Source organism: Cnephaeus nilssonii, assembly GCF_951640355.1.
Source record: "Cnephaeus nilssonii genome assembly, chromosome: 7".
Taxonomy (NCBI): Eukaryota; Metazoa; Chordata; class Mammalia; order Chiroptera; family Vespertilionidae; genus Cnephaeus; species Cnephaeus nilssonii.
This window is the reverse complement of record NC_137078.1, coordinates 59,776,852-59,803,799: the sequence shown is the minus strand read 5'-3', so window position 1 is coordinate 59,803,799 and position 26,948 is coordinate 59,776,852. Positions and strand designations below refer to the sequence as shown.

Below are 26,948 nucleotides of genomic sequence, written 5' to 3'. Positions count from 1 at the left end.
AAATCAATATCTATATTTTATCTTGTTGCAGAATATTATTTGGGGAAGATGCTCAAGCATACACAAGTACTGGAAGTCTGCAGTGTTTTTATTGGTCATACTATGTGGCTAAGATATATTGTGTAGAATCATTTCCTAAAGTTCTGTCTGCCAGGAGCTTTTACTTGGCTTTAAATCCTCAGTGGGTAAAATATTCTATCTATTGCCATATGGGAGAGGCTGATTACCTTCATCTGCCCTTCAAGGGCATTGGTTTGAGTACCGTTTTACATTTATCAGTTTATAATTTATCGACTGTCTTAATGCACGGTTACGGTTAGAAAAGTGACTCTAAAAATGACATCTGGGTCTCAATCGATGATTTTCATATCAAATGTTGTAGCCCTGCCTTCCAAAAGGACTCTGCTTGGTCTTCACTCTGCTTTTCACATCATTAACAATAAAGTTTAGTAATAACCTGATCTGGTAGCTTTATCTATGTTTACTGAGATAAAAGTTTTCTTCTTTTTAATGATGTTATCTTTTAATTAAAAATGGATTTGTCACAATGTAAACAGGGAACAGAAATATGGAAATGGTGATGGAAAGATTTGTTGTAATATGCATTAGTGACGAAAGTTTACTTAAAAAAGGTTATTAGTTTCCCAAAGTTTTAAGAAATAAGCTATAAACCTATTTAAAAAGTGTTTGGAAATTGTGAAGAATGTTATGGTGATTTTCAAGACTGAGGCTCTGACAACACTACATAAAATAAACAGGAATTTTGACGTTTGAGTTTGATCACTGGGACAGTCAAGCCAGCTATTTTAGGTTTCATAGCAGATTTACATATGCTGGATCATGAGTAAATTATCACTGCACGTTATACTTGATAGGCAATGAATTTTAATTTTTTTTTTTTTAATTAAGAAGGCTTTTGGAAAGTGAAATTGTAGGTGAAAATAATTTAGAATTTTGCAGGGAGACTACTACTCTTAAAGTTCATTGTGGTTTCTTCATTTGTGTTTTTGCTCATTTGTAGTTAAATTAAAAGTACTGTTTATCTTGGCTTTTCTTTGGTTTATTTCATACAAATGTAAAGAAAACATTTTAATAGACTGAATGGACTCAAGTATTACTTTATTCTTTTTCCTCTTTCCAAGCTCACCACGTTTATGTTTAGGAGAAACAAAAGTTATGAATTAAGGAATATTCGTCAAGTCATTTTATTTAGCCAACACTGCCCTGGGGAGTTATATTGAGGAAGTTAAAGTTTTCTACATGACTAAATAGCTGAATCCGATGTTTTTAAGAACCACAAGAATGAAGTTGTTTATCTTAAAAAGGAAAAATCACTTTGTGTCAGCGTTTTTATCTTTCTTATAGACTGTTTAGGAATTTCGTAACAGAATGTCTTCTCGCCAGGTTTCTTAGTCAAGCAGTTTTAGTCATTTTGTTAGAATTTAATATAACCTGCACACATTTGTAATTTTGTGTATTCAATTTTTCATTTGAGTAATTTATTTTGAATAATTTATTTTAAAAGAGGCTCAATGTAAACAATTTCAATAGTAAAGTATAAAAAAGGAAGTAGAAATGGTATTTCATCTCTTAGAGATTCCACTTTGAACATCATGGACTTCTAGACATTGTTTTATGCATGTATATGTGTGTGATGCAAAATAGATATGCAGATAGATGCATAAATCATATTCATGCTGTTCTTTCTTCTCACTCTATGCCCTGGATACCTCCTTTTAAAAATAATTAATAAACTTTATTTTTAGAGCAATTTTATGTTCACAGCAAAATTGAAAGTATACAGAGTTCCCTTCCAGCACACACAACTTCCTCTACTATCTACATCACTGTAGATTTCTATTTCTAGAAATTCTGTCTGGACTTCTTCACAACTATCTGGTTTTTTATTTTTTTAAATATATTTTATTGATTTTTTACAGAGAGGAAGAGAGAGGGATAGAGAGTTAGAAACATCGATGAGAGAGAAACATCGATCAGCTGCCTCCTGCACACTCCCCACTGGGTATGTGCCCGCAACCAAGGTACATGCCCTTGACCGGAATCAAACCTGGGACCCTTCAGTCCGAAGGCCGACGCTCTATCCACTGAGCCAAACCGGTTAGGGCAATTTTTTTCCTTTTTTAAAATTCTAGTTGTTAGTTTAAAAATTCTAATTACAGCTGGTAAAAGTGCTATTAGTGATATACCTACATTTAATTAATTTCTCGGTTCACTGATTCATTTAATAAACATTTTTAAGACCAATCACATGCCAGGCAGACATTAAGGATCTTCAAAAAGTTTACTGACTGCCCTGGCCTGTTTGGCTCAGTGAATGGAGCGTTGGCCTGCGGACTGGGGGGTCCTGGGTTCAATTCTGGTCAGGGGCGTGTGCCTTGGTTGCGGGTGCATCCCCGGCAGGGAGTGTGCAGGAGGCGGCTGATCGATGTTTCTGGCTCTCTGTCCCTCTCCCTTCCTCTCTGTGGAAAATCAATAAAATATATTTTTAAAAAAAGTTTACTGACTAATGCAGCAATTTCCAATCAGTGTGCCACAGTAATTTTTTAAATTTATTTTTTTCCATCATCATTTATCCCCCCTATGCGCTCTTCCACGTCCTCCATCACCCCTAATCCCGCAATCATCACACTGTTGCTCATGTCCATTAGTTCTCTCTCTCTCTTTTTCCCCTCAATCCCTCATGCTGCAATAGTTTTTAAAACATGCAATAGTTGACTATTTAGTCAGGGACACCGACCTCTTTTCCCTTAGATTGTCAAATTAAAAAATGACAACAGCCAACACAACAATAGTTGTTGGGTGTGAATGTCCTGTCTTGAGCCATAAATATATAGGTCATACAATAGAGTCGCATCTTATTGGTCATGTTGTATAATAAGGTTGCATCTGATTGGTTAATTCTCGGTTCCAGAAATCCTTACATACAAGTATAGGTACCTTATTTTTTAAGAAGTCTCTTTGGAGCCCAGCGAGTGTGGCTCAGTTGGTTGAGCGTCATCCCATGCACCAGGGGGTCGCTGGTTCAGTTCCTGGTCAGGGCACATGCCTGGGTTGCTGGCTCCATCCCACTCTGAAATCAATAAAAATATATTTTAAAAAAAGTCAATTTGAAGCAAAAAGGGCAGGAAATTACTACTATTATTATTTTAAATAAATCAATAAAATTATACCTATTTTTTTGGTCAGATTTAAAAAAATATATTTTTATTGATTTCAGCGAGAAAGGAAGAGGGAAAGAGAAACATCAATGATGAGAGAGAATCACTGGTTGACTGCCTCCTGCATATCCCACTGGGGATTGAGCCCACAACCTATGCATGTGCTCTTGATTGGAATCTAACCCGGGACCCTTCAGTCCGCAGGCTGACAGGCTATCACTGAGCCAAACCAGCTAGGGCCTTTTTTGTCAGATTGACAAAAATATTTTTTGGTATGCCACAGACTTTTAGTAATTAGTTTATGTGTGCCATGAGATAAAAAAAGTTGAAAATTGCTGGTCTAGTGTAAGTGACAGGTAAGAAACAAATAATTACAATACAGTGTGATGAGTGCTGTGATAGAGGAAGTATTCTGTGAGGAAAGAGGAGGGGCATCTGTCCAATAGTATTAAAAACTAGAGGCCCGGTGCATGAAATTCATGCACTCGGGGGAAGGGGGTTCCTCAGCCCGGCCTGCACCCTCTTGCAGTCCGGGAGCCCTCGGGGGATAAGCCGGCAGTCAGACATCCTTAGCACTGCTCAGGGCTTCTGGCTGAGTGGCGCTCCCCCTGTGGGAGCGCACTGACCACTAGGGGGCAGCTCCTGCATTGAGCGTCTGTCCTCTGGTGGTCAGTGTGCGTCATAGCGACTGGTCGTTCTGCCGTTCGGTCGATTTGCGTATTAGCCTTTTATTATATAGGATACCGTCAGGATATGGTGCATGTGAGGGAGTGGCAAAAGAGGAAATGAGTAAGGGGACAGATGTCATTTCATGAAAGGACTTGACTATCATCCTCAGGGCTGGGGCTACAAACATGAGCAAGGCAAAGGCCTGGAGGCACACGTTTGTAGCTGTAATTCTCACTTCTATATCAGCAGTCCTCAAATTAGTAGCTCAAGCCTATACCTCATGCTTGAGCTCCAGATCTATATAAACCAATGGCCTTGTTGTCCTCTCTAAAATATAGAATGTAAGCTTGTGACAGAAGTATAGTATTCTGCACTTCATGTTGTTGATAGGCTCTGCAACTTTAAGTGAAATGATATGTAATTAAAGCAATTGCCCCATAGGTTAATTGATACAAACAAGAATTAAGTTCCTATGACATTTCACCAACATTATATAACTAAATGATGTTGAACAAAATGACTTTATTCAAGAACCTGTTATATTTCACTGCCTTTGTTCTAAGCTTTATCTGTATTGCCTAGAATAGTGCCTGACAATAATTTACCAAATGATTAAATAAGTAATGATTCTCTACTTTTTCTCTCAGAGGCATCTCACACTCCTCATAAATCAAATTCATGATTTCCCTCTAATCTGCCCCTCTCCTAATATTCCCTATTTCAGTGATTGGCAGCATCTATTTAGTTCTATAAGCCAGGAACCTGGCTGAGTTTATCCTTGACATATCCCTGTTTCTTACCTTCCACATCCATTTTATCACCAAGACTTAGTGAATTTTGGGCACCTTTTCTCATATATCTATATCTCTCCATCTCCATAGCTCCAGTCCAACCTACTATTATTTCACTTATAGTCTTGTATAGTAGTATACTCTCACCATCTACTCTTGTCTCTTTTCAGTCTATTCTCTTTGCTGCTATTGAAGGCAAATAAACCCACAGAATCTGATTCTGACATTTTTGTTTGAAACCAGGTGCTAGGATAAAGAACAAAATTCTTAACATAGTCTACAAGGCCCTGTGTGCTCTGGCCCCTGCCCAGCCCTGTAGCCACATCTTGTGTTACTTTTTTGGACTTTCTGTGCTCTCTTCACCTTGGCTTTTTAAATTCTTCCAATGGACTATGTTTTCTCCTGCCTCAACTATGATGTATAATTAGTAGCTTTTAATACGTGTTATAAAATGGAATGTCTATTGTTAGAGAAATGAATGTATCAGTACTTTTGAGTAGATATTTATAACCCTAAAAGTGTAATGTTCTGTGCAGCATTTTCTTGAAAAGTAAACTGTCTGTGAATTATTGCAAATAAGCTCAAACACTTTGAATTATAATTTGTTCCTCTTTCAGATTATATCACACATTTCTATTTTCTCCTCAAGTTAGTTAAAAAACAAACACTTATGAGCTACATTTATTCTTATTTTAAAGTAAGAAAACATTTCCTGTTGTAAATTTAAGCCATTCAATTTTTTTAATGCTGCAGTATTAAGATAGGCAGTAATTGTAGAAAATGCCTTAATTTAAAATAAAAATTTAGGTTTTATATGAAAGCAGGGACTTAATATGAGTGGAAGCTTCCATTCTGAAGATAGTCATCATTTTTCATAAGATTTCAAATCACCTTCTCTAATTATAAATAAAACAAATCTTAAACAGTTGCACAAAGCACCAGTGCTGAGCTGTGTTACTAAGTTAACTTATTGTTTTTAATTGTATCTGGGAGAGATTATTGTCTAGTTTTGTATGCTAATTTATATTGTTGTATATTTGGTATTAAGTGTTTTTTAAATTTAAAATATTTATTGAATATATTATAGTCTGTTTTATAAAATGAGAAATTGGTTTGCTCATTTCAAATTTTATTTAATCACTCAAATAACTTTAGCAGGTATTGTACCATATAACATGAACTTATTACTTGTTTTCCTTTAACTTTTTTCTTTTAGTCAGTACAAAAGATTAAACTCTGTAGAAGAATGAAATCAAGTGATGGCTATTTCTTTAGAATTTGAATATGGAGGCCACAGGAACAGAAGAAGTTGACAAGCTAAAAACTAAATTTATATCTGCTTGGAACAACATGAAATATAGTAAGTATTTTGATTTAAAAATTGTATAAATCCAAAGATATATTTGAAGATGTGTATCATCTTCCTTATTAAATTACTGACAATTGCTTAAGGTTCTCATTGAATGATATATTTCTGTAAGGAATGTAGATAAGAATGTCTCCTGAAGAAAGAACCAAATATCATCATAAACAATGCTTAGAAACTAAAGCATACTTATGTGCCCTCTTTTTTAAAAAAATTCCAAACAGAATTTATTCAGGTGATGGTAATACCTCCGTTTTTAGACTTACTTTCAGGCAACCTCATGAACCAGGAAGTAAGCAAAATAGACCTCTGAACACACAAAACAGACAGTATAAAGTTCATGCACTGGTACCTATGAATTTCTCCTGGAAGTACCCTCAGACCCTTATTTTTAACCTAGTTAACCTTGATTTGCAAACAAATCCAAGAGGGAAGGATCATATTGCATGTTTTTTTGTTTTTTTAAATTTGTTTTATAGTTTATTCCTTTTTATTTGTTTTTATTTTTTTCAGTTACAGTTGACTTTCAGTATTATATTAGTTTCAGGTGTACAGCAGAGTGGCTAGATGTTTACATAACTTATGAAGCAATCCCCCCAGTAAGTATAGTACCATACATAGTTTACAATATTATTGACTATATTCCCTATGCAGTTCTTTACATCCCCATGACTATTTTGTTACTGCCAAATTTGTACTTCTTACTCTCTTTACCTTTTTCACCCAACCCCCTAACTCTCTCCCATCTGGCAACCAATCTTATGGTATTTTTGAAGCTCACTTCAGACTAAAAACAAATAGGAGGTGAAGAAGCCTTCAGAAATGGAGAAATACTCAGCAGAACCAGTTTCAACAGGAAGAAGTTCATAGCCATAAAATAAAAATGATAAAATTTAGTGAAATTCCTTGATACTGCAAATTCAGGTAAAACCTGTTGGCAGTTGACTCCTGGTTCACGGGAAGTCATGGCCAGCTAGCTATTTAGACAGTTATAACTTGATAATAACATGACATTGCATTCTGAAAATTATGAACATTAATTTTTAAAGTTGAGATCTATATATATAAAAGTCTAAGCGACTGTTCGACCTGTAGCTATGATGCGCACTGACCACCAGGGGGCAGATGCTCAATGCACAGGTATGGAAACATGGAACAGACTGATGAATCTCAGAGGGAAGGGGGGAGGAAGGAGGGCGGGAAGAGATTAACCAAAGATCTTATATGCATACTAGAGGCCTGGTGCACAGATTCGTGCACTGGTGGGGTCTCTTGGCCTGGCCTGCGGGGATTGGGCTGAAACCAGCTCTCTGACATCCCCTGAGGGGTCCCGGATTGCAAGAGGGTGCAGGCCAGGCCAAGGGACCTCTAGTATCCATGCACTGGGCCTCTGGTATAATTTATATACTATAAAATGCACCCTTTTAAAGTGTATGAGTCAGTGGTTTTTAAGTATATTCACTAGGTTGTGCAACCATCATCACTATCTAATTCCAGAATATATTTTTAGCCCAAAAAGCAACCCCATGCCCATTAGTAGCTACTCCCTATTCCTCTACACCTCCCTCCAGCCCCTGGCAACCACTAGTCTATTTTCTATATCTATGGATTTCCCTATTCTGGACATTTCATGTAAATGAAATCATACAACCTGTGGCCTTTTGTGTCTGACCCTTTTCACTTAATGTTTTCAAAGTTCACCCATGTTGTAGCATGTATATATCAGTACTTTATTCCTTTATATGGCTGAATAATATTTCATTGTATGACTATACCACATTTCTTTACCCATTCATCAGTTGATGGACCTTTAGGTTATTTCTACTTTTTGGAATATGAATAGTGTTGCTCTGAACATTGTGTACAAGGTTTTGTGTGAACATGTTTTCTGTTGTCTTAGAGTAGAATTTCTGGATCATATGTTAACTCTAAGTTTAACTTTTTGAGGAACTGCCAAACTTTTCCAAAGTGGCTATACCATTTTACATTCCCACCCTTAACGTTTGAAGGTTTGAATTACTCCACATCCTCACCAATACCTTGTCCATCCTTTTATTAGAGCCATCCTAGTGGTTGTGAAGTATCTTACTGTGAGTTTGGTTTGCATTTATTTGATGAACAATGATGTTAAGCATCTTTTCATGTACTTATTGGCCTTACATGTATATATTCTTTGGAGTATATATTCAGATTCTTTGTGCATTTTATTTATTTATTTTTATTTTATTATTATTATTTTTTAATTTCTTTATTGATTAAGGTATCACATATTTGTCCTCATCCCCCCATTTCCATCCCACACCCCTCCCCATGCATGTCCCCACCCCCCTGTTGTCCTTAACCACTGGTTAGGCTCATACGCATGCACACAAGTCCTTTGGTTGATCTCTCCCCTATATCCCCATCCTCCCCTACCCTCCCTCTGAGGCCCGACAGTCTGATCCATTCCTCCTTGTTTCTGGGTCTGTTCTTGTTCATCAGTCTATGTTGTTCATCATTTCCCCTAGATGAGTGAGATCATGTGCTCCTAGAAATACACTTATAAGAACCGAAAATGAGACAAGCAATAATGGTTATGCTGACAGGCAAATGAATCAGTCTGTAGTGAGTTTCTTTCTGGGCCAACAGTTCTTTTGAGACCCAATTTCAATGTCAAACAGTTCCTTATGTGCACATGTCAGCAATGATATTTCAGTTCTGGATGGTGGACTAATGGTGGTAATGCAGGTCCGACCCTCTCTGGTTTGGTCCTGGGCAACGTGCAGTGACACACAGCTGCTGTCTGCTAGTATGGCAAGGCGACGTAAGCGTCTTCCATCTCTGGACTGCTTCTCTTCTGTCTTCATGGCTGGAGTATTCCTGTCGATTCCTCTCTGTTGCCAGAATCCACATGGTCTCGGAGTTGTTTTCTGAAAATATACAAACATATTCTCGACCAAAAGTTAATAAAGGAATATTTCTTATAAATTTGACTTGGGATCCTTTTTCATTTTTTGCCCAAATGATTTTCCTCTGGCTTGTTTTGACACCATGTGTGTTTTTCCTGGGTGTCTTGCTTTTAGCATTACAATTAATTTTCTAAAGTACAAATTTTCTAGATGTAATTTACTTACAGGATATTTTTCCTTACATGATATTCTTCTACTATCCCCCCTTTTTTTGATTTAAATATTAGGAGGCTTTTGAAAATTTTTTAATGTAGTCTTGATAGCTTTTAAGTTTTAATTTTTTGCACTATAATATGACTGCTTTAGGTTCATTACATGTTATGCAATTTTATCATGAGATAAACTACCAATAAAAATTTTAGTTAACACTTTAGGAACTGCTTTTTGTCCAGTACTATTAATTTTTCTAGAATATTCGCTTGTTTCAATTAGCCAATTTAAATTAGCCTGAAAACTTGACTACTATTTTACTGTCAAACTTATTACTCTAACAACAATCTTATTTTACCCTGTAAATATTAGTGGAAAGGATTATTTGCCTTCTTGAGTAGGCCCTGAGCAATCCTGGTGGTAGGCTGGATTTAGATATCAAAAACCCATTTCCCACACCATGGGTTCAAGACAACTCAAACAATTCTTGGTGCAGTGAGAGGGCAGCTGCCGTCGGCCAAGTCTCTGTCTGTTACCCGGGTCCTGATTTGAGATGGGCATGGGACTTTAAGCAGCCATGGGGGCAGGAGACTTCCTTCAGAAGGGGTGAGGGTTCAGGCCCCTGCAAAGTTAGGGGGGTGAGGGTCTGTGCCCCCGCTCTGTTAACCCCCAAGTTCTCTCCTGATGGCCCCTCTGCGACTGTGCCTGTCTTAGGTTGTTCCTTCCCTGAGGAATCTTACCCGTCTCTGGCTAACCAGCCATCCTCCGGGGCCAAGCAGGGTGATGTGAGGTTCAGTTCTGTCTCCTTGGTACCCTATGCCCAGCACCTGCCTTGGGATCCCCTCACCTGCTGGCAGGGCCCCAGCACTGATCACATATCTTGGGGAACCCGGGTTTCTTCTCCAGGGAGGGCCCAGCTTGCCCCACTGGGTGAGAGACAGATCCATGGTAGCAGTCATCACGAGGCTTCAACCTCGACATGAACAGAAAACTCAGGCAACAGCTGTGTGCAATTGGATTGTGAGAAGAGGGTTCCTCTTGGCCCAAATGGCAAGAGGGACCAATATAGAATGCTCAGGTGCCTTCCCAGGAGGCCCTCTACACAATGGAGGGGATTAAATCCTTACATGTCCTTTTTAAATTGCTGCCAGACATTCAAAGAATTAGTTTGTAAGTTTGCTTGGGATAATTATGTATTATGCTGTTGTAATTCTAAAATATCAAGAGATGTGTTACCTTTGTCTCCAAGCACCATAAAGATGATTTTTTTTATTGATCCCCAAGGGTGCGAGGTACTATTATAGGTAATGGGGGTAATCCAAATCTGGGAAGAATTTTAATGACGTTGTAGAATAATATCATGTAAGGATATTCTTTGCTCTTTGTGCATTTTAATTGGGTTGTCATTTTGTTATTGAATTATAAGAGTTCTTTATATATTCTAGATAAAACATCCCTTAGCAAATATATGATTTGTAATATTTTCTTCTCTCTTCCTTCCTCCCTCTCTAAAATCAATAAAAACATATCCTTGGGTAAGGATTAAAAATTCTTTTATACCATAAGAACATTGTTACCTGTTTGAAAGTAAATTAAAATTATTTTTTCTCTCTCATGTTCTTTAAGTGGAGTGAATGTAATTAAAATACATATTTTCAGTTCATTGTCCAAATATTTTGCTACTTTTGCAAAAAATGCACATCCATAGTTGATAATTGATGATTTGAAATTAAATAAAAGAAAATGTTGCTAGACTTTTAGTGTGTAACCCTTTAATTGCAAAACAATTTTTTTCTCATTTAGGTTGGGTGTTGAAAACAAAGACGTATTTTAGTAGAAATTCTCCTGTATTATTACTTGGAAAATGTTATCATTTTAAATGTGAAGGTAAGTGCTAGATTTGTAACCCATTTAAAAATATGTAGAAATTCATTGTGTAACCGTTTTCACTATTTTATTTCTAGATTAATATATTTTTGGCACATTTCTATTGTTTTTTACCTCTATTTTAAAAATTGTGGTAAAATATAACATAAAATTTACCTCTTAATCATTTTTAAGTTCAGTGGTATTAACCCTTTGCACTTGCTTGCTTTTTTCTCGATTCCTTTATTCTACTCGGGATTTAATTTTTTAAATACCCCAGATTTTACAAAGCGCGGCAGTAGAATAAAAAACTGGAGTTTCTTTTCATACAAACTTATTTATTTGGATATTTTTATATTTCAAATTATTGATACATTCAATACAATTTGACATACGAGCTGCTACCGATGCTAACCGTGTCGAGTCACACTCAACATCCGAGTGCAAAAGGTTAATACTTTCTTAAGGTTGTGATACCATTAATCTCCAGAACTCTTCATTTGTAAAATATGAAACACCATACCTATTAAACAATAACTCATTACCCACTACCCTCAATCCCTAACAACCACCATGTTTTGTATAGTATAGGTGTGCTGGTGATGTATTTTTCCAGCTTTTATGTCTCTGAAAAAGTATATTACTTTCATTTTTGAAAGATATTTTTGCTGGGTATAGAATTCTGGGTTGATGCTTTTTTTCTTGCAGTAGCTTTGAAGATGTTGCCTCACTATTTTCTTGCTTGTTTTGTTTCCACTGAGAAATCTGATGTCATCCTTACCTTTCTTTGTACATAATGTCCTTTTTTTTCTTGACTGCTTTTAAGATTTTTTTATCACTAGTTTGGAACAATTTGATTATGATGTGCATTGGTGTAGTTTTATTCATGTTTCTTGTGCTTGGATTTTGTTGAACTTCTTGGGCTTGTTGGTTTATAGTTTTCATCAAATTTAGCCATGTTATCTTAAAATACTTAGTCTGTTTTCCTCTCTCTTCTTTCTCCTTCTGGGTCTCCACAAATATACCTACAGGGTGGGGCAAAAGTAGGTTTATAGTTGTTCATATGAAATATCCTATATAATAAAAGGCTAATATGCAAATTGTCCCTTGACCGGGAGTTCTACTGGGAGTTCAACCAGGAGTTTGACCAGGGGATGGGGCTGGTTGGCCAACTGCCTGTGGCCCCTTCCCCCAGCCGGGCTGGCCGGACCCCACCTGTGCACGAATTTGTGCACCAGGCCTCTAGTAATACAATAATGAATAAATAATAACAAGAATAAACTCTGTTTCATGTACCCATAATTGTAAATTTACTTTGTCCTCCCCTTCCTTGTGTGTGTGTGTGTGTGTGTGTGTGTGTGTGTATAATTAAATTAAATATATCTATGAAACTAAAACCTGAGTTGAAAAAAATTTTATCCACGAAGAAATTAGCTTGAAAACTTGTTCCTTAAGACTGGTGTGATGCATTTCCCCCCTTTTTTGGGGATAGGAAGGAGAATGAATTATATACAAAAATAATGCAGGAAAAAATGTATGATGGGGAAAATCTGACAAAAATCAATTAAATTTAAGTGCAGATACACTCCAATGCAAGTAGGGGACAAGCTGTTACTTCTTCCATTAGTAAGTTCCAAAGTAGTATGCATCATTTTAGGATTCTCTCTCATAAAAGCATACTTTTTGTTTTTCTAAAACACCAGTAAAAAGCACCTCTCCTTTTCATTATATTCCACAATGTCTTAACAACAGAAATCAAGCAAAGACAAATGCTTTTTTCTGGGATTTCTTATTTGCTAACTGGCTTTCCCTTCATATACTCATTCTGACATTACAAATTCATATTTAGGTCCTTGAAATTAATATATAATGGACACCAGTTTCTTTACCTGATCACTGAAGAAGACAATTAGTTGACTGAAATTAGGTATGGCTAGAATGCCTTTAGCATAAGGGGGTCTGTTACTCATCCCTGTCAACCTAGTTGTATTCACCATTGGACTGTGGTTCTAAGTTTAGGCTGGCTGGCTGTGCTGTCATCCAGAAATACTGTTGAGCATGAGCTATACTTTTTAATAAGACTCCCAGGAGAAACATGAAGGGGAAGGGAAATAGAAGAAAATGTCACAGTAAGTTAAACCTATAAAAGTGTGGTTTTTCCTTAGTTAAAATGTCAATCGATTAAGCATTGTAATTTTTCTTATGCTCCATGAACTGCTTGAATGTGATATCATGTGCAGCTCTATAGTAAACCCATTAGATACTCTAACTTCCACAGATGAGATTTGAGGAATGGGTTATAAAATGCTGCCCTTGATATAGCACCTATAATCAAACCTGGCAGACACCTATTATAAATATCCTATGTAATATTGTGAGAAGTTTAGAATAAGATTTTAGTATTTTATTTTCTTAAGCAATAAAAAACAGCTGCAATTTTCTATTTCTACTATTCACTTACTACAATAAAACGTAATGCTTTCTATAATATTGAAGGAAGAGCATTTTATTGCAGTAAATGAAAGCCAATAATGAGAATTTGTTCAGGAGACAGTGTGACAAAACAAATGTGCTCGAGGCAGAGTGTGCGAGGGCTGGGCTGCCATTCACTAACAAGCTGGAGGGGCCAAAGGTCTCTCTGGGCCCAGTTTCCTCATCTGGAGAATAAAAGAGTTTTATAAGATTCAGATCCAAAGAAACAGATAAAACGGCTTTACCACGTTAACTCTCACTTCATGTTTAAATAAGGTTATCATTACACTGCTCAAGGGAGAACCTCAGAGAATACTTTTTATTCATTTTTAAATGTTATTAATTTTATTCTCTAAGTTATTTAATACTCATCATCACCCTGTCTCACTCCTGCTGCTCCTCCCCCCAAATCCCTCCCAATTTACCTCCCGGATATCTTTGCCAGTAGCCACACTATAAAACTTCTCCCTTTCTGCACAGTCACATAGCTGCCACTTGTTACAAGGTATCAACTGCTTACAGGTTATCCCCCTCACAAAAAAGTAAGCTTCTCCAGGGAAGGGAGGACTCTCACTTCTACCCTACCTCCAGCTGCTGAGCACTCAGAGCTGTCAGTGAGTGTTTGACAAATGATTTAAAATCAGTTACAGTTGGAAGGTAAATTTTACTACAGAAACAAATTCAAATTTATCTGCAGTGGTATTGGAGTGGTGACAGTGAACTTTTTTTGAGACCCTTTTTGAGAGCAGCGATTTTCAACCAGTGTGCTGCAGGAATTTTTAAAAAATACCTGACTAGTCAGGGGCACTGACTTCTTTTCCCTTAGATTGTCAAATTAAAAAAATGACCATAGCCAACACAACAATACCCTTCTGGTGTGAAGACCCTGTCTTAAAACAAAAATATATCTATCTATATAAAACCCTAATAATCAAATTGACCGAACAGCAGAATGACCTATGGAATGACCCCTTGGCGGGAAGGAGGGGGGCGGGGGGGGGGGGCGAGCTGGCAAGCCGGCGGTGCCAAGCCAGCCAAGGCAGGTGTCAGTGGGCAGAGGTAGGCAACTGGCAGCAGTGGCGGGGGCGGGGCTGGCGGCGGCGGTGGGGTGATGGTGGGGGTGGGGCTGGCAAGCAGGTGGCGCCAGGCCATCAGCTAAGGTGGGTGCCAGTGGGTCTTCCCCCCCCGCCCCCCCATCGCCCTGCTGGTTGCTCCACAGATCGCTGGCCAGGCCTAGAGACCCTACCCTGTATTTTGGTAACAGTCTCTTAGATTTAAAAATTAAAACCTGGCAAGGCTAACTCTAACACTGAAAAGACAGGATGATGCAGCGATGACATGCATGGACTCTGGCTTGCACATTTTGTGGTCAGCACCGATTCTGACACATATAACTGTGTGACAAAGCCAATTACTTAACTTCTCTCTGCTTCAGTTTTTCCACCCATCAGATGGGGAAAATGGTACTATTGCCTCAGAAGGATCATGTTATGTATACTTTTTATAATCAAGGCAAAAAAATGTAGCTGTCCAGACAACAGCAAGATGCCTTTCACCTGTATGAAAAATATGGTCACTGGTGCAGCATCCTGGATTGCAAGAGGGATGTCCAACTGCCGGTTTAGGCCCGACATCCCCCGAGGGGTCCTGGATTGCGAGAGGGTGCGGGCTGGGCTGAGGGGCCCCCCTCCCCCCCCATGCATGAATTTCGTGCACTAAGCCTCTAGTAGGTCATATAATAGAGTTACATCTTATTGGTCATGTTGTATAATAAGGTTTCATTTGATTGGTTAATTCTTGGTACCAGAAATCATTATATACAACTATAGACACCTACTTTTTAAAAATGTCACTTTGGAGCAAAAGGGGATGATATATACTATTATTATTACTTTTTTTTGTAAATCAATAAAAATATACATAGTTTTTGTCAGATTGGCAAAAAAATATATTTTTGGTGTAGTACAGAATTTTAGTAATTTGTTTTTGTGTGCCATGAGATTAAAGTGATTGGAAATCATTGTTCTAGAGAATAAACTAACACACTTCAGAAGTAGTCTTTTATTTTTGAAGTATTAATTGATTTGTAAAGAGCCTAACAATATAGCAATAATCAAATATTGAAATAGCCTAAACTATGTTAGGACAATTCTCTTCCTTAAATAAGGCCAATAACTAATCCCAGTCACTATAAGTAGTTGAAAGAAATAGTAGCATTTTTGAATATCACAGAATACTAACTATTAAAACCAAATATTTTTAATAGGTTTTTTAGAGAGAAAGGAGGGGAGAGGGAGAGAGAAACACTGATGTGAGAGCAAACATGCCTCCTGCTAGGGATCCAGCCCATAATCCAGGCATGTGCCCTGATCGGGAATCAAACCAGCAACCTTTCAGTGCATGGGACACACACAGCCAGGGTTCAACAATTTTAACATGCTAGGTTTTGTTGTATTTTTAAAACTAATTCAGATCAGCCTTCTTCCTCATACTAATATAAAATAGTTTCATCATGCTATCTGTCACACTTTTCCATCAGGATCCCTCACTAATACACAAAAGATGGAGAGGGAGAAAACCTACTTGATGCCTTTTAAAATACATAACACTTATAAATTTCCAGTAGCCAATAATCATAAATATCTACATATTATTTAGGGGGTAGGCAAAAGTAGGTTACAGTTGTCAATATATGAAACACAGTTTATTCTTATATTATTATTTATTCTTGTATTACATGTTTTTCCATATGCACAACTGTAAACCTACTTTTGCCCACCCCTGTATAAAACACCATTTTGCATTTTTCTGGTGTTTTACTGCAAACGCACTTAATCTTTATTAAAAAGTTGAAGATCAAGATGGTATATTTTTGAAAAGTGTAATTATTTCGAGGACTAAATTTTCCAAGCTGAAATATTTTAACTGTAGCTAAAACTCTGAAATGATTCTTAAGCTGTGCAGTAAACATGCAATTTAACCATTTGGTCTCAAAAAACAAATACAACATAAAGATGAAAATTCACTCAAATACTTTTATCCCAAATGGAACGTTATTTTTTATTTATTTATAACATAAGAATAATAATCAGTTTAATAACTACAACAATGTAGCATGAGTAGTCAATACCAGGACAGTCTGTGGTATGTACATGGTGTCCCCACGGCAGTCAATGGGACCCTGTGTGTCCTGGAGAAATGAAGTGAGAGACTTCAGGAAGTCCACAAAAAGCAGGAGGTTTTCAGCATCCCGGACGCTCTGGTGCACATGGACAGAGACACACCGCAAAGCACAATGGACAGAGCTTCCAATGCCACATCTCAGTATCATGTGGAACTAAAAGTGCTTCTTTACATCTCAGGACAGGAATGGCTTTGTCGCCCCATCCTTGAAAGATGAGAGCAGAGAAGTAACCCTTGGGGTAAACAGTGCCCCTTTCTACCATTCCCACAACTCCCAATCCCTCAGAAAGTCACATGGGAAAATGTAGGCAGTCTGTTTATAGATTAGGGCACGTTTGTAGAAAGAATTGCTCTCAGATGCATTTTCTCTGCTCCCCAAAAAGCTTAGTAAAATGTTGGATCCACGGGAAGAAAAAGTAACGCATTACACAAGCATCTCAATCATCATCCCATCAGGGGGAGGGACAGTAAAAACATACTATGTGTTCCCACTTGATGCTTCAGTCAACAATCAAGGCAGGTTTCCTAAGAGACCATCTTGGGATGTTGACACAGTGGTGGAGAGATCAGGAGATGAATGTTGTTCCTGAGTTAAAATATGCTTAATAGAGCAAATTTCAGTAAAACTTCAGTCAACTCAGATTTGTTTTTTACTGCAATGTTTGATGCATCACCGAAAAAATACTACTGTGAAAATAGCAAAAAAAGAGTCTTCTAGTCCTAGCAGTAATGAACAGATGCTAATTACAGGCAGTTGCAATTCTACTTGAAAGGTCAAGTGTGGGCAGCTCAACTCTAGGCCCCAGACACACCTACTGAGCTTGCAGCCAGGAAGGGGCTGGCTCAAGTGACCGCCCTTCAGTGGGAGATGGGCAGGTACGGGCATTGATTAGCAAGGGCGTTGAACAGGAACCATGGACAACCAGAAAACCAAGTAGTTCCAGAGTAACCCAGTTCATAGGCATCCGAAGATTCTGATGCAATTAAAAGATCACTTGGCCAATACATAGGTGGCAAATCACAAAAAGTCACATCTGATGTAAAATGGGTATTTCTGAGAAGTCTCTAATGCAAAGATTTTGCTTTTAAAAGATGTAACACGTTTTATGAAAAAGTTATCTCATTTTAAAACCGACCTCTTTAGAAGAGGAAAGCTGGAACGCACAGTTCCTGTGACACCGTGATCCTATCTCCAAGGACAAGCTGGGCTCCGAGGCTGAGCTTCCTACCCAGGTGCTGTGAAGCTTCTCAAGCTCCTGGCCCAGAGTCAGCATCAGGACTGGCTTCTTCCTCTGTCTGCTCTGCAGTTTGGATAGAGGGAGAAAATGGATCCACATTTAAATTTTAATTACTTAGGTGGCATTTAAGATGTATATTGTTTTATTCTTCTCTTTCTCAATGAGCACTGCAGTAATGCTTGCTGCACCTTGATGGTAATTTATTGTTAACTAGAAGTCCGGTGCATGAAATTCGTGCACGGCGGGGGGTTGTCCCTCAGCCCAGCCTGTACCCTCTCCAATCTGGGACTCCTGGAGGGATGTCTGACTGCCTGTTTAGGCCCGATCTTGGATTGGGGATCGGGCCTAAACGGGCAGTCGGACATCCCTCTCACAATCCAGGACTGCTGGCTCCCAATTGCTGGCCTGCCTGCCTTCCTGATTGCCCCTAACTGCTTCTACCTGCCAGCCTGATCACCCCCTAACCACTCTGCTGCCAGCCTGTTTGCTCCCAACTTCCCTCCTCTGCTGGCCTGGTCACCCCTGACTGCCCTCTCCTGAAGGGTTGATCACCTCCAACTGGCCTCCCTTGCAAGCCGGGTCCCTCTCAACTGCCCTCCCTTGCAGGCCTGGTCCCTCACAACTGCCCTCCCTTGCAGGCCGGGTGCCTCCCAACTGCCCTCTCCTGCTGGCCATCTTGTAGTGGCCATCTTGTGTCCACATGGGGGTAGGATCTTTGACCACATGGGGGCAGACATATTGTGTGTTGCAGTGATGATCAATCTGTATATTACTCTTTTATTAGATAGGATAGAGGCCTGGTGCAGGGGTGGGGGCCAGCTGGTTTGCCCTGAAGGATGTCCTGGATCAGGTGGGGGTTCCCTTGGGGCGTGGGGCGGCCTGAGCGAGGGGACTATGGTGGTTTGCAGGCCGGCCACGCCCCCTGGCAACCCAAGGGGAGGCCCTGGTATCTGGAATTTATTTTCCTTCTACAATTGAAACTTTGTAGCCTGGAGCGGAGCCAAGCCTGCTGCTCCCTCTGGGGCGGCAGCCATTTCTGTGGCAGTTAATTCACCTTCTACAATTGAAACTTTGTAGCTGCTCTCTCAAGCTCCATTCTGCTGCCATTTGTTTGAATTTGTTTACCTTCTATAATTGAAACTTTGTAGCTTGAGTGGAGGCTTAGGCCTGCAACGGCTATGGAAAGCTTGGCTTACTCTGTTACCCTGGAAACCTTGCTCTCTGTGGCTGTAGCCATCTTGGATTGGGGTTAATTTGCATACTCGCCCCAATTGGCTGGTGGGCGTGGCTTGGCTGGTAGGCGTGGCTTATGTAGCGGAGTGATGGTTAATTTGCATATTACCATTTTATTAGAGAGGATACTATTGCAGGAATCCTCCGTTTCTCCCCCTTTGCCCACCACCACCCAACCTCCATCACCCCTCCTTGGCCCTCACCACACTATTGTCTGTGTCCTCGGGCTATGCTTATGTGTTCTTTGGCTAATTCCTTCACCTCTAATGATATCTTCTGAATTGTCATCCAAGATCAGCATTACTTTCAGATCTTGGAGTAGTAATTCCAAATTAAAGACACCAGAGCCACAAAAATTTAAAAGAGGATGTGGAATATAATGAACAACTTAAATGGATGAACAAAAATAGATCTAGAGACAGAGAAACACCGAACAGACCCGTCAAACCTCAGTGGGAAGGCAGGGGAGGGTGTGTGTGTGGGGGGGTGGTGTAAGAGATCAACCAAAGGACTTATATGCATGCATATTAGCATAACCCACGGACACGGACACTGGGGCGGTGGGGGCTTGTCCTGGGGGGTGGGAGTGGCTGGGGAGGGGTCAATGGAGGAAAAAGGAGACTTATGTAATACTTTAAACAAAAACAAACAAAAATAATTTAAAAGATGAGTTGTAATGTTCAGTGAGAAACCAATAGCAACTTTAATTTGGGATAAGAACATTTAATGTTAAAATACTTTAACTATGAAATGACGTCCTAAATTCCATAGGGAGGTACAATGCATCCGTTTTTATGTGTCCTTAGAATAACACATTATAATGGCACTAGAGGCTCAGTGCATGAAATTCATGAACTCGGGGTGGTTCCTCAGCCTGGCCTGTGCCTTCTCACAGTCTGGGAGCCCTCGGGGGATGTCCGACTGACGGGCCTAAGCCTTCAGTTGGACATCCTTAGTGCTGCCACGGAGGTGGGAGAGGCTACCTCCATGCTTCTATGCTTGCCAGCTGTGAGCCAGACCTCTGGCTAAGCAGGGGGCAGCTCCTGCGTTGAGCATCTGCCCCCTGGTGGTCAGTGCACATCATAGCGACTGGTCGTTCTGCCATGGGGCCAAAACTGGCCCTTTGACATCCCCCGAGGGGTCCTGGATTGCAAGAGGGTGCAGGCCAGGCTGAGGGAACCCACTGGTGCACGATCGGGGCCTGGGAGGGACTGTGGGAAGGCTCCAGGGTGTGTCCAGCTCCTCTCACTCAGTCCCGATCGGCCGGACCCTAGCAGCAAGTTAACCTACTGGTTGGAGTGTCTGCCCCCGGTGGTCAGTGCATATCATAGTGACTGGTCGGCCGGTCACCTGTCTGCCCCCTGATGGTCAGTGCATGTCATAGCGAATGGTTGAGCGGCCTTAGCATGTCATTAGCATATTACGCTTTGATTGATTGAACGGACGGCCTGACGACCGGACACTTAGCATATTAGTCTTTTCTTATATAGGATTATATACAGTTTCACTTTAGAAGAGGGCCAACCATAAAGGGTGGGTAAATGAATGATGCTCCAACCATTTACCTGAGTCATGCAGTAGAGCTCCATGCAGTGCATGGAAGTACATCCTGGAGCGCTTGCTAGATGTCAAGCACAGTTTCAGGAGTTTTATGTCATTACTTCTCTTTATGACTTTTCTATATTTTCTAAATCTTTTTCATCAAATGATTATTAACATTCTTACCAGAAAAAGCAGAGGAAAGATGTTGCTCAGAGATTTTTCCACATAATATTGCCAATTCCTTCCCTACTCACTCCTCAGGGGGAGGGGGAGGAAGGGGTAACTTGAGAAAGAATCTTTAGCCAGAAAATTAGGGAAGCTCATAGGGTCATAACATAAAAGGTTGTATGAAGTTGATGAGCGATCATAAAATTGTATCACAGTACTTTAGTGTCTTTATTGTGTTATGGATACTACCATCAGTTAGATATATTGATAGGTAAAGGCAAGGTAGTAGAAAACTCCTTTTAAGTTTGACTGAAATCTATACTAGGTTCTTAGGAATAGCTCTTTAAAATGACTTAGAAGAAATCATGTTGCAGTCTTAGAAGAACAAGGCAGAGCATCATTCATATATAATTTTGTGTAACCAAATAATTCAATTCTCCATTATAGAAAAGCCAAAATGTTTTACACATAAGTAGGTATTTCTTAGTTTCCAGGATAACTGATAGAAAATTGTCTGAAATAAAGACATTAAAAGCAAACTTTCATTGTGCTTGTACTTTATATTTTAGTGCTATGACCTTGTTTCTATGGAAACTTGATAATAGGCAAATGCTGAAATTGAGGTTTCTTATATCCCTTTATTGAATGTCTCCCCCAAATTAAAAACAAACTGAAATGAAAGTTTTACTATCATGTTGAACATAAAAAGGTAGATTATGTACTCACAAACTCTGTTAACTATTCTAACTTAACACTTTTTATCAGAATGCTTAATCCTTACCTGCTTTTTTACCAGCTTCTCCTAAAGTTCTGTCCAGGGCAATTCAAAGTCATTGGGACAAACTCTTTAACATATATCAGCTTGTTTGCCCGGTAAATTCATGCTATTTCATGACGTCGTTTTTTATCCTTACTCATTATAATGAATTTATGGACATAGGATTGAGAGGTAGGTGTTGCCTCTGAGATGTATACAATAATTTTGAATGGAAATGTTCAAAATCGGGGTAAGTTAAGGTAGACCCACTTTGTGGAGGAATTGTAAAACATGAGCTGCATTCTAAAGAGCTTTTAAAGCATCACAAGAACTGAATTTGGCATATCTATCACCTCCATGTCAGCTTCTGTTCAGTAGCTGTGTTACACAGTCATTTGAGATCTATCTCTAAGTCTCGGCTTCTTCATTAGCAATAGAGGGAGAATATACATGGGTCTTATTTGTAGTTAGAAGGGCCAAATGAGATATACATGAAAGTGAGTTGTAAATCTTTTTTAAAAATTATATAAAGGCCCTATTTTGGTTTATATCACTATCATCTACTAACTGGTTTGTAAAATCACTCAGAGGCTTACCGTACAGAACCACGCAGAGTAGAAGTTTTTACAAATAATTATTTGCTTTTTGTTTAAAGGCACAATTAATTCTCATAATTTGTTCATTTTTTCACAATACTGTCTTAAAAAATTCTGAAAAAAAGAGTACTTCCCATTTACAAAGCCACGTCCCATCTGGGTGAACTCATAGGCTTAATCTAACTTTTAATGAAATGAAGAGCTTAACTAAAGTTTAAATAGAATAAGAACTATAATACATTTCCTCTATGAAATCAAATAATCTCTGGCATTTAAGTGAGACAAATGGGGCTTTAACATCTTTATGACAGAATGTTTTTTACTTAAAAGAACAGTCTTCATTAGCCACGTTGTTACCCATAATTATTTTAATCAAACATTTCCTCTCTTTTTCCTCTCTCCTCCCTCTCTTCTCTCTTCTCCCCCCCAACACTTTAGAACTTTTACCTCAACACTCTTTAAAAAAATTTTTTTTTTTACTGATTTGAGAGAGAGGATGGCAGAAGGAAAGAGAGAGAGAAACATCAATGATGAGAGAGAATCATTGACTGGCTGCCTCTTGCACGCCCCCTACTGGGGATCAAGCCCGCAAACCAGGCATGTGCCCTGACCGGGAATCAAACTGTGACCTCTTGGTTCATAGGTTGTCGCCTTGAGCCAAACCGGCTGGGCTTACCTCAACACTCTTGAAGTTGAACAGGATTCTATCAACAGGAGGGGAAAGGAGAGAGGGAGCCATGGAGACAAGCATTCTTGTGGAGGATCTGGCATCTTAATGTCCCAAACTTTATATTACAAATTAAAGTCTAAATTTGTTTTCTTTTTTGAAAAAAATTTTTTTACACCAATAGTCTCATGAACACAATACCTCTCTTTTAGAACGGTCAGTGTAAAAGAGGAGTCTGTTAAATCACTGAAGTAAGACTAAAACATACTTGTTTAAAAGTGGAAATTTTAAAGTAATCAGAACTCTGTGGGTTCTCCTTTGGGTAAAAAACAAGCAAGCAAACAAAAAACTATGTTCTGCAGCACTGGCAGGCACATTTCACATCATTCAGTTACTTTATGTTTTCTTTCCCACAATTTTCTTTCCTTCTGTGTTCAAATTATAGTTGGAACAAATAAAGCAGCTTCTGTCTGAGACTCTGAAAGCAGCTCACTTAACGCCATACAGCCTCTCCCATGTCAGTCTCTATTTTGAACTTAAATTACAAACCCTAAATTGTTTTCACGTGAATTGTCCTGACTATCGACTGGCTTAACAGGTGGGAGCACGGGTACCACCAAGCCCTTAACTTGATTCCTTCACTTAGGTACCATCTGGATAGGTAACAATGGATAAATACTCCAATGTTGGGATATTAAAGTTTTTATTGAGAAAGGAAAAAAAAATATACCCCAAAGTCTTCATATAGTCCCACAAGACCTTAAATAGAGCTATAAATAGGAAAGACTGAGGACTGGAGGGTCTCAGGCAGGTTTGAAAAATGAAAATAGGGAAAAGAACTGGGCTTTCAGGTAGTTAAGAAACTGGCTAGACATGACGGGGAAGGACTTAGGGGTGGGAATGCCAGGCATAGCCAGTGTTGGTCCCTGGTCCTGCCCTGGGAAAGCCAGCTCCAGGCAAGGAGCCCGAGTGGTTAGAGAGCACTGACTTCCTCCTGGAGAGGGAACGCAGCAGGAGGAGCAGGTTTGTGGAGGAAGGTGGCTTTTGGCTGTTATGTGGAACATGGAAGTGGAGCTCTCTGGTTGAAAGTTTGTTATAAATTTATTTTGGCTAAGTTTGTTAGGTGACATCCCAACTTACATTTTCAAAAACAGCACACATTAAATCAAACACACAAAAAAGCAATTAGAGAAATGTCTTAAAGTTAACATACTAATATCACATTTTTTTGTGATTGTTTTCACAGAGCAATTTGGAATCTGGTTTTAGTAAATGAGGCATTTTATGTAAAATAAAACTGTTAAATAAAAACATTTAAAATTGTATTGTTATTAGAGTATATAAAAAGTTATTGAAGCCATGGGTATAGAAGTGATTGCTTTGCCATATTTTTCTTAAAATCTGAAAAATTTTCAGCCACTTTTAATTACAGCCATCCCCCATTCTTCCTATTCTCTCTTTTTGTGTATCTGATAAATCGCTCTGTTAGATTTTTCTCGTCTCTGAAATTCTTTGGTCATATTTACTATTACTTTGTCTCTCAGTGCTATGTCTTGAATAATTTATTTAGTTCTTACTTCTGGTTCTTTAATTATCTGCTGAGCTGTGTGTAATTAATCCTACACTAAGCTCCTGTTTTTAGTTATTATAGTTATTATATTTTTTCATTTCTAGTAGTTCCATTGGGTTTTCTTTCCTATGTGCCTGGTCAGTTTTAATAGTATCTTTTCTGTTATTTGTCCAACTTTCAATAACTTCCCATTTTTTAAACATATGCATATCTAATTTACCCCACATCTGCTAAATAGCTGTGCTCCTGAGGTTTTGTTTTGTAATTTGCTTAAATTCTGATTATTTCTCATATTAGCTTGTCTAATTGTGATTTCTGATTGTGATAGTCAGCCTTGACTAAGCCCTCAATATTACCAGAAATTCTCTTCTACTTGCTTTATCAACTTTCCAATTTTTTTGTAATGGATTTTTGTCAGACATTCTTATCCTTCATAAAGTTCTCCAGTCTCTTCTGTCATAAAAAACAAAAACAAAAGCAAAGCAAACAAAAAAAAAATGGGTTTTTCTTTTGGTTCCATATATTTTACATTCATCTGACAAATGTTTATTGCATATCTACTATGGACTGAACTCTGTGGCAGGTGCTGAAGATTCAGGGCAGCACAAAATAAACATACTCCTTCTCTTTGGCCCTGGCCAGTAGCTCAGTTGGTTAGAGCATTGTCCTGATAAGCCAAGGTTTGAAATCTGATCAGGGCACATACAGAAAACAACTAGTGAATGCCTAAATAAGTGGAACAACAAATTTCTCTCTCAAATCAATACATAAAAATTTTTTAAAAATATATTCCTTCTATTCTAATGTACTTGAAATCTGGAGGGATGCAGAAGTAGATTTAAAAAAACAGTATATAGTTATGCCTTGCATAATAATGTTCCAGTCAGTGATGGACCTCATATACCTAGTACATGGTGGTCCCTTCCTCCTATCTAATAAAGAGGGAATATGCAAATTGACCATCATGCCATCACAAAGATGGCAGCGCCCATAGCGGAGGCAGGGTTTCCGTAACACAAGATGGCTGCGCCCACAGCAGAGGCAGGGTTTCTGTAACACAAGATGGCTGCACCCACAGCAGAGGCCGAGTTCCCATAACGAGCCTTAACGAGCAATCAGCAGGGACGTGAGGCTGCGCCCCCCGACTGATGGGGCTTGACAGGGGATCTCAGGCTGTGTCCCCCGCCCCAATGCCAGGCCGGGGGACCTCAGGCCGCGCCCCTCACCTGGCAGGGCTTGACAGGGGACCTGAGGCTGCGCCCCCCTCCTGGCACCGGGCCGGGGGACCTGAGGCTGCGCCGCCCCCACCCGGCAGTGCTTGACAGGGGATCTCAGACTGCACCCTCTGCCCGGTGGGGCTTGACGGGGGACCTCAGGCCGTGCCCCCCTGCCTGGCGGAGATTGACAGGGGATCTCAGGCCGTGTCCCCCACCTGGTGGGGCTTGATGGGGGACCTCAAGGCATGTTCCTCACCCCGGCTCAGGCTGGGGGACCTCAGGCTGCACCCCCCGCCCTGGAGCCAGGCCAGGGGACCTCAGGCCGTGCCCCCCACCCTGGTACCAGGCTGGGGGACCTCAGGCTGCGCCCCCGCCCAGTGGGGCTAGATGGGGGACCTCAGGCTGTGCCCCAGCCCGGTGGGGCTTGACGGGGGACCTCAAGGCGTGCCACTCGCCCTGGTGCTGGGCCGGGGGACCTCAGGCCATGCCGCCCGCTCTGGCGCCAGGCTGATGAACCTCAGGCGGTGCCCCCTGCCTCGGTGCTGGGCCGGGGGACTTGAGGGTACACTGGGGGACCTGAGGCTGCGACCCCCTGCCTGGTGTGTGCCGGGGGACCTGAGGCTGTGCCCCCCACCCTGCGGGGCTTGACGGGGGCCCTGAGGCTGTGCACCCCACCCAGCGGGGCTTGACAGGGGACCTGAGGCTGCGCCCCCTGCCCGGCGGGGCTTGACTAGGGTGGGGCCGGCCGGGTCTGGGTCTCGCCCAATGGGGGTGGGGCCGGCTGGGTCTGGGTCCATGCGATTTTGAGGCGCTGCGGGTGGGCGGGGACTTGACTCTGAGTCCCACGGTGTGCCCCAGACTCGGACAGGAGGAAGATTTTCATATACATTTTACTAATTTTCTTTTATCTCTGACACTTCTATTATAGAGAAAGGGCAAATAGCAATATTAAAATATTTCCTCTAATTAATCCCTTTTAATGTGCACAAATTTCTTGCACCAGGCCACTAGTAAGATTATAATGGAGCTGAAAAATCCCTATTGTAAATTGTATTAAAGTATAACATACCATTATGTACAATACAGAATACTTGATAGTGATAATAAATGACTGTGTTACTGGTTTCTGTATTTCCTGTATTATATTTTAAATTGTTATTTTAGAGAATACTCTTTCTACTTATAAAAATTTTTTGCTGTAAAACGATATCATGTTAGGCTACCAGAAGCCTTATACATCTTGTGTTTACTACATCTCTCTCTCTTTTTTTCCATTTTTTTATTAAGGTATTATACGTGTACATATTTTACCATTGCCCCCCCTCCACCCCACTCC

The 26,948-nt window shown here is 39.9% G+C and overlaps 1 protein-coding gene across 4 annotated transcripts in view; it reads left to right on the top strand.

Moving 5' to 3' along the window:
* The window catches only part of ATG4C (autophagy related 4C cysteine peptidase), a 133,353-nt gene that overhangs the window by 66,133 nt on the left and 40,272 nt on the right, over positions 1-26,948 (top strand). For all 4 annotated transcript variants that reach the window (XM_079776468.1, XM_079776466.1, XM_079776467.1 and 1 more), the window contains exons 2-3: positions 5,856-5,999; positions 10,907-10,990. In XM_079776468.1, coding sequence (XP_079632594.1) covers positions 5,924-5,999; positions 10,907-10,990 — 160 coding nt within the window. In that variant the 5' untranslated portion in view covers positions 5,856-5,923. The remainder of the gene's footprint in view (positions 1-5,855; positions 6,000-10,906; positions 10,991-26,948) is intronic.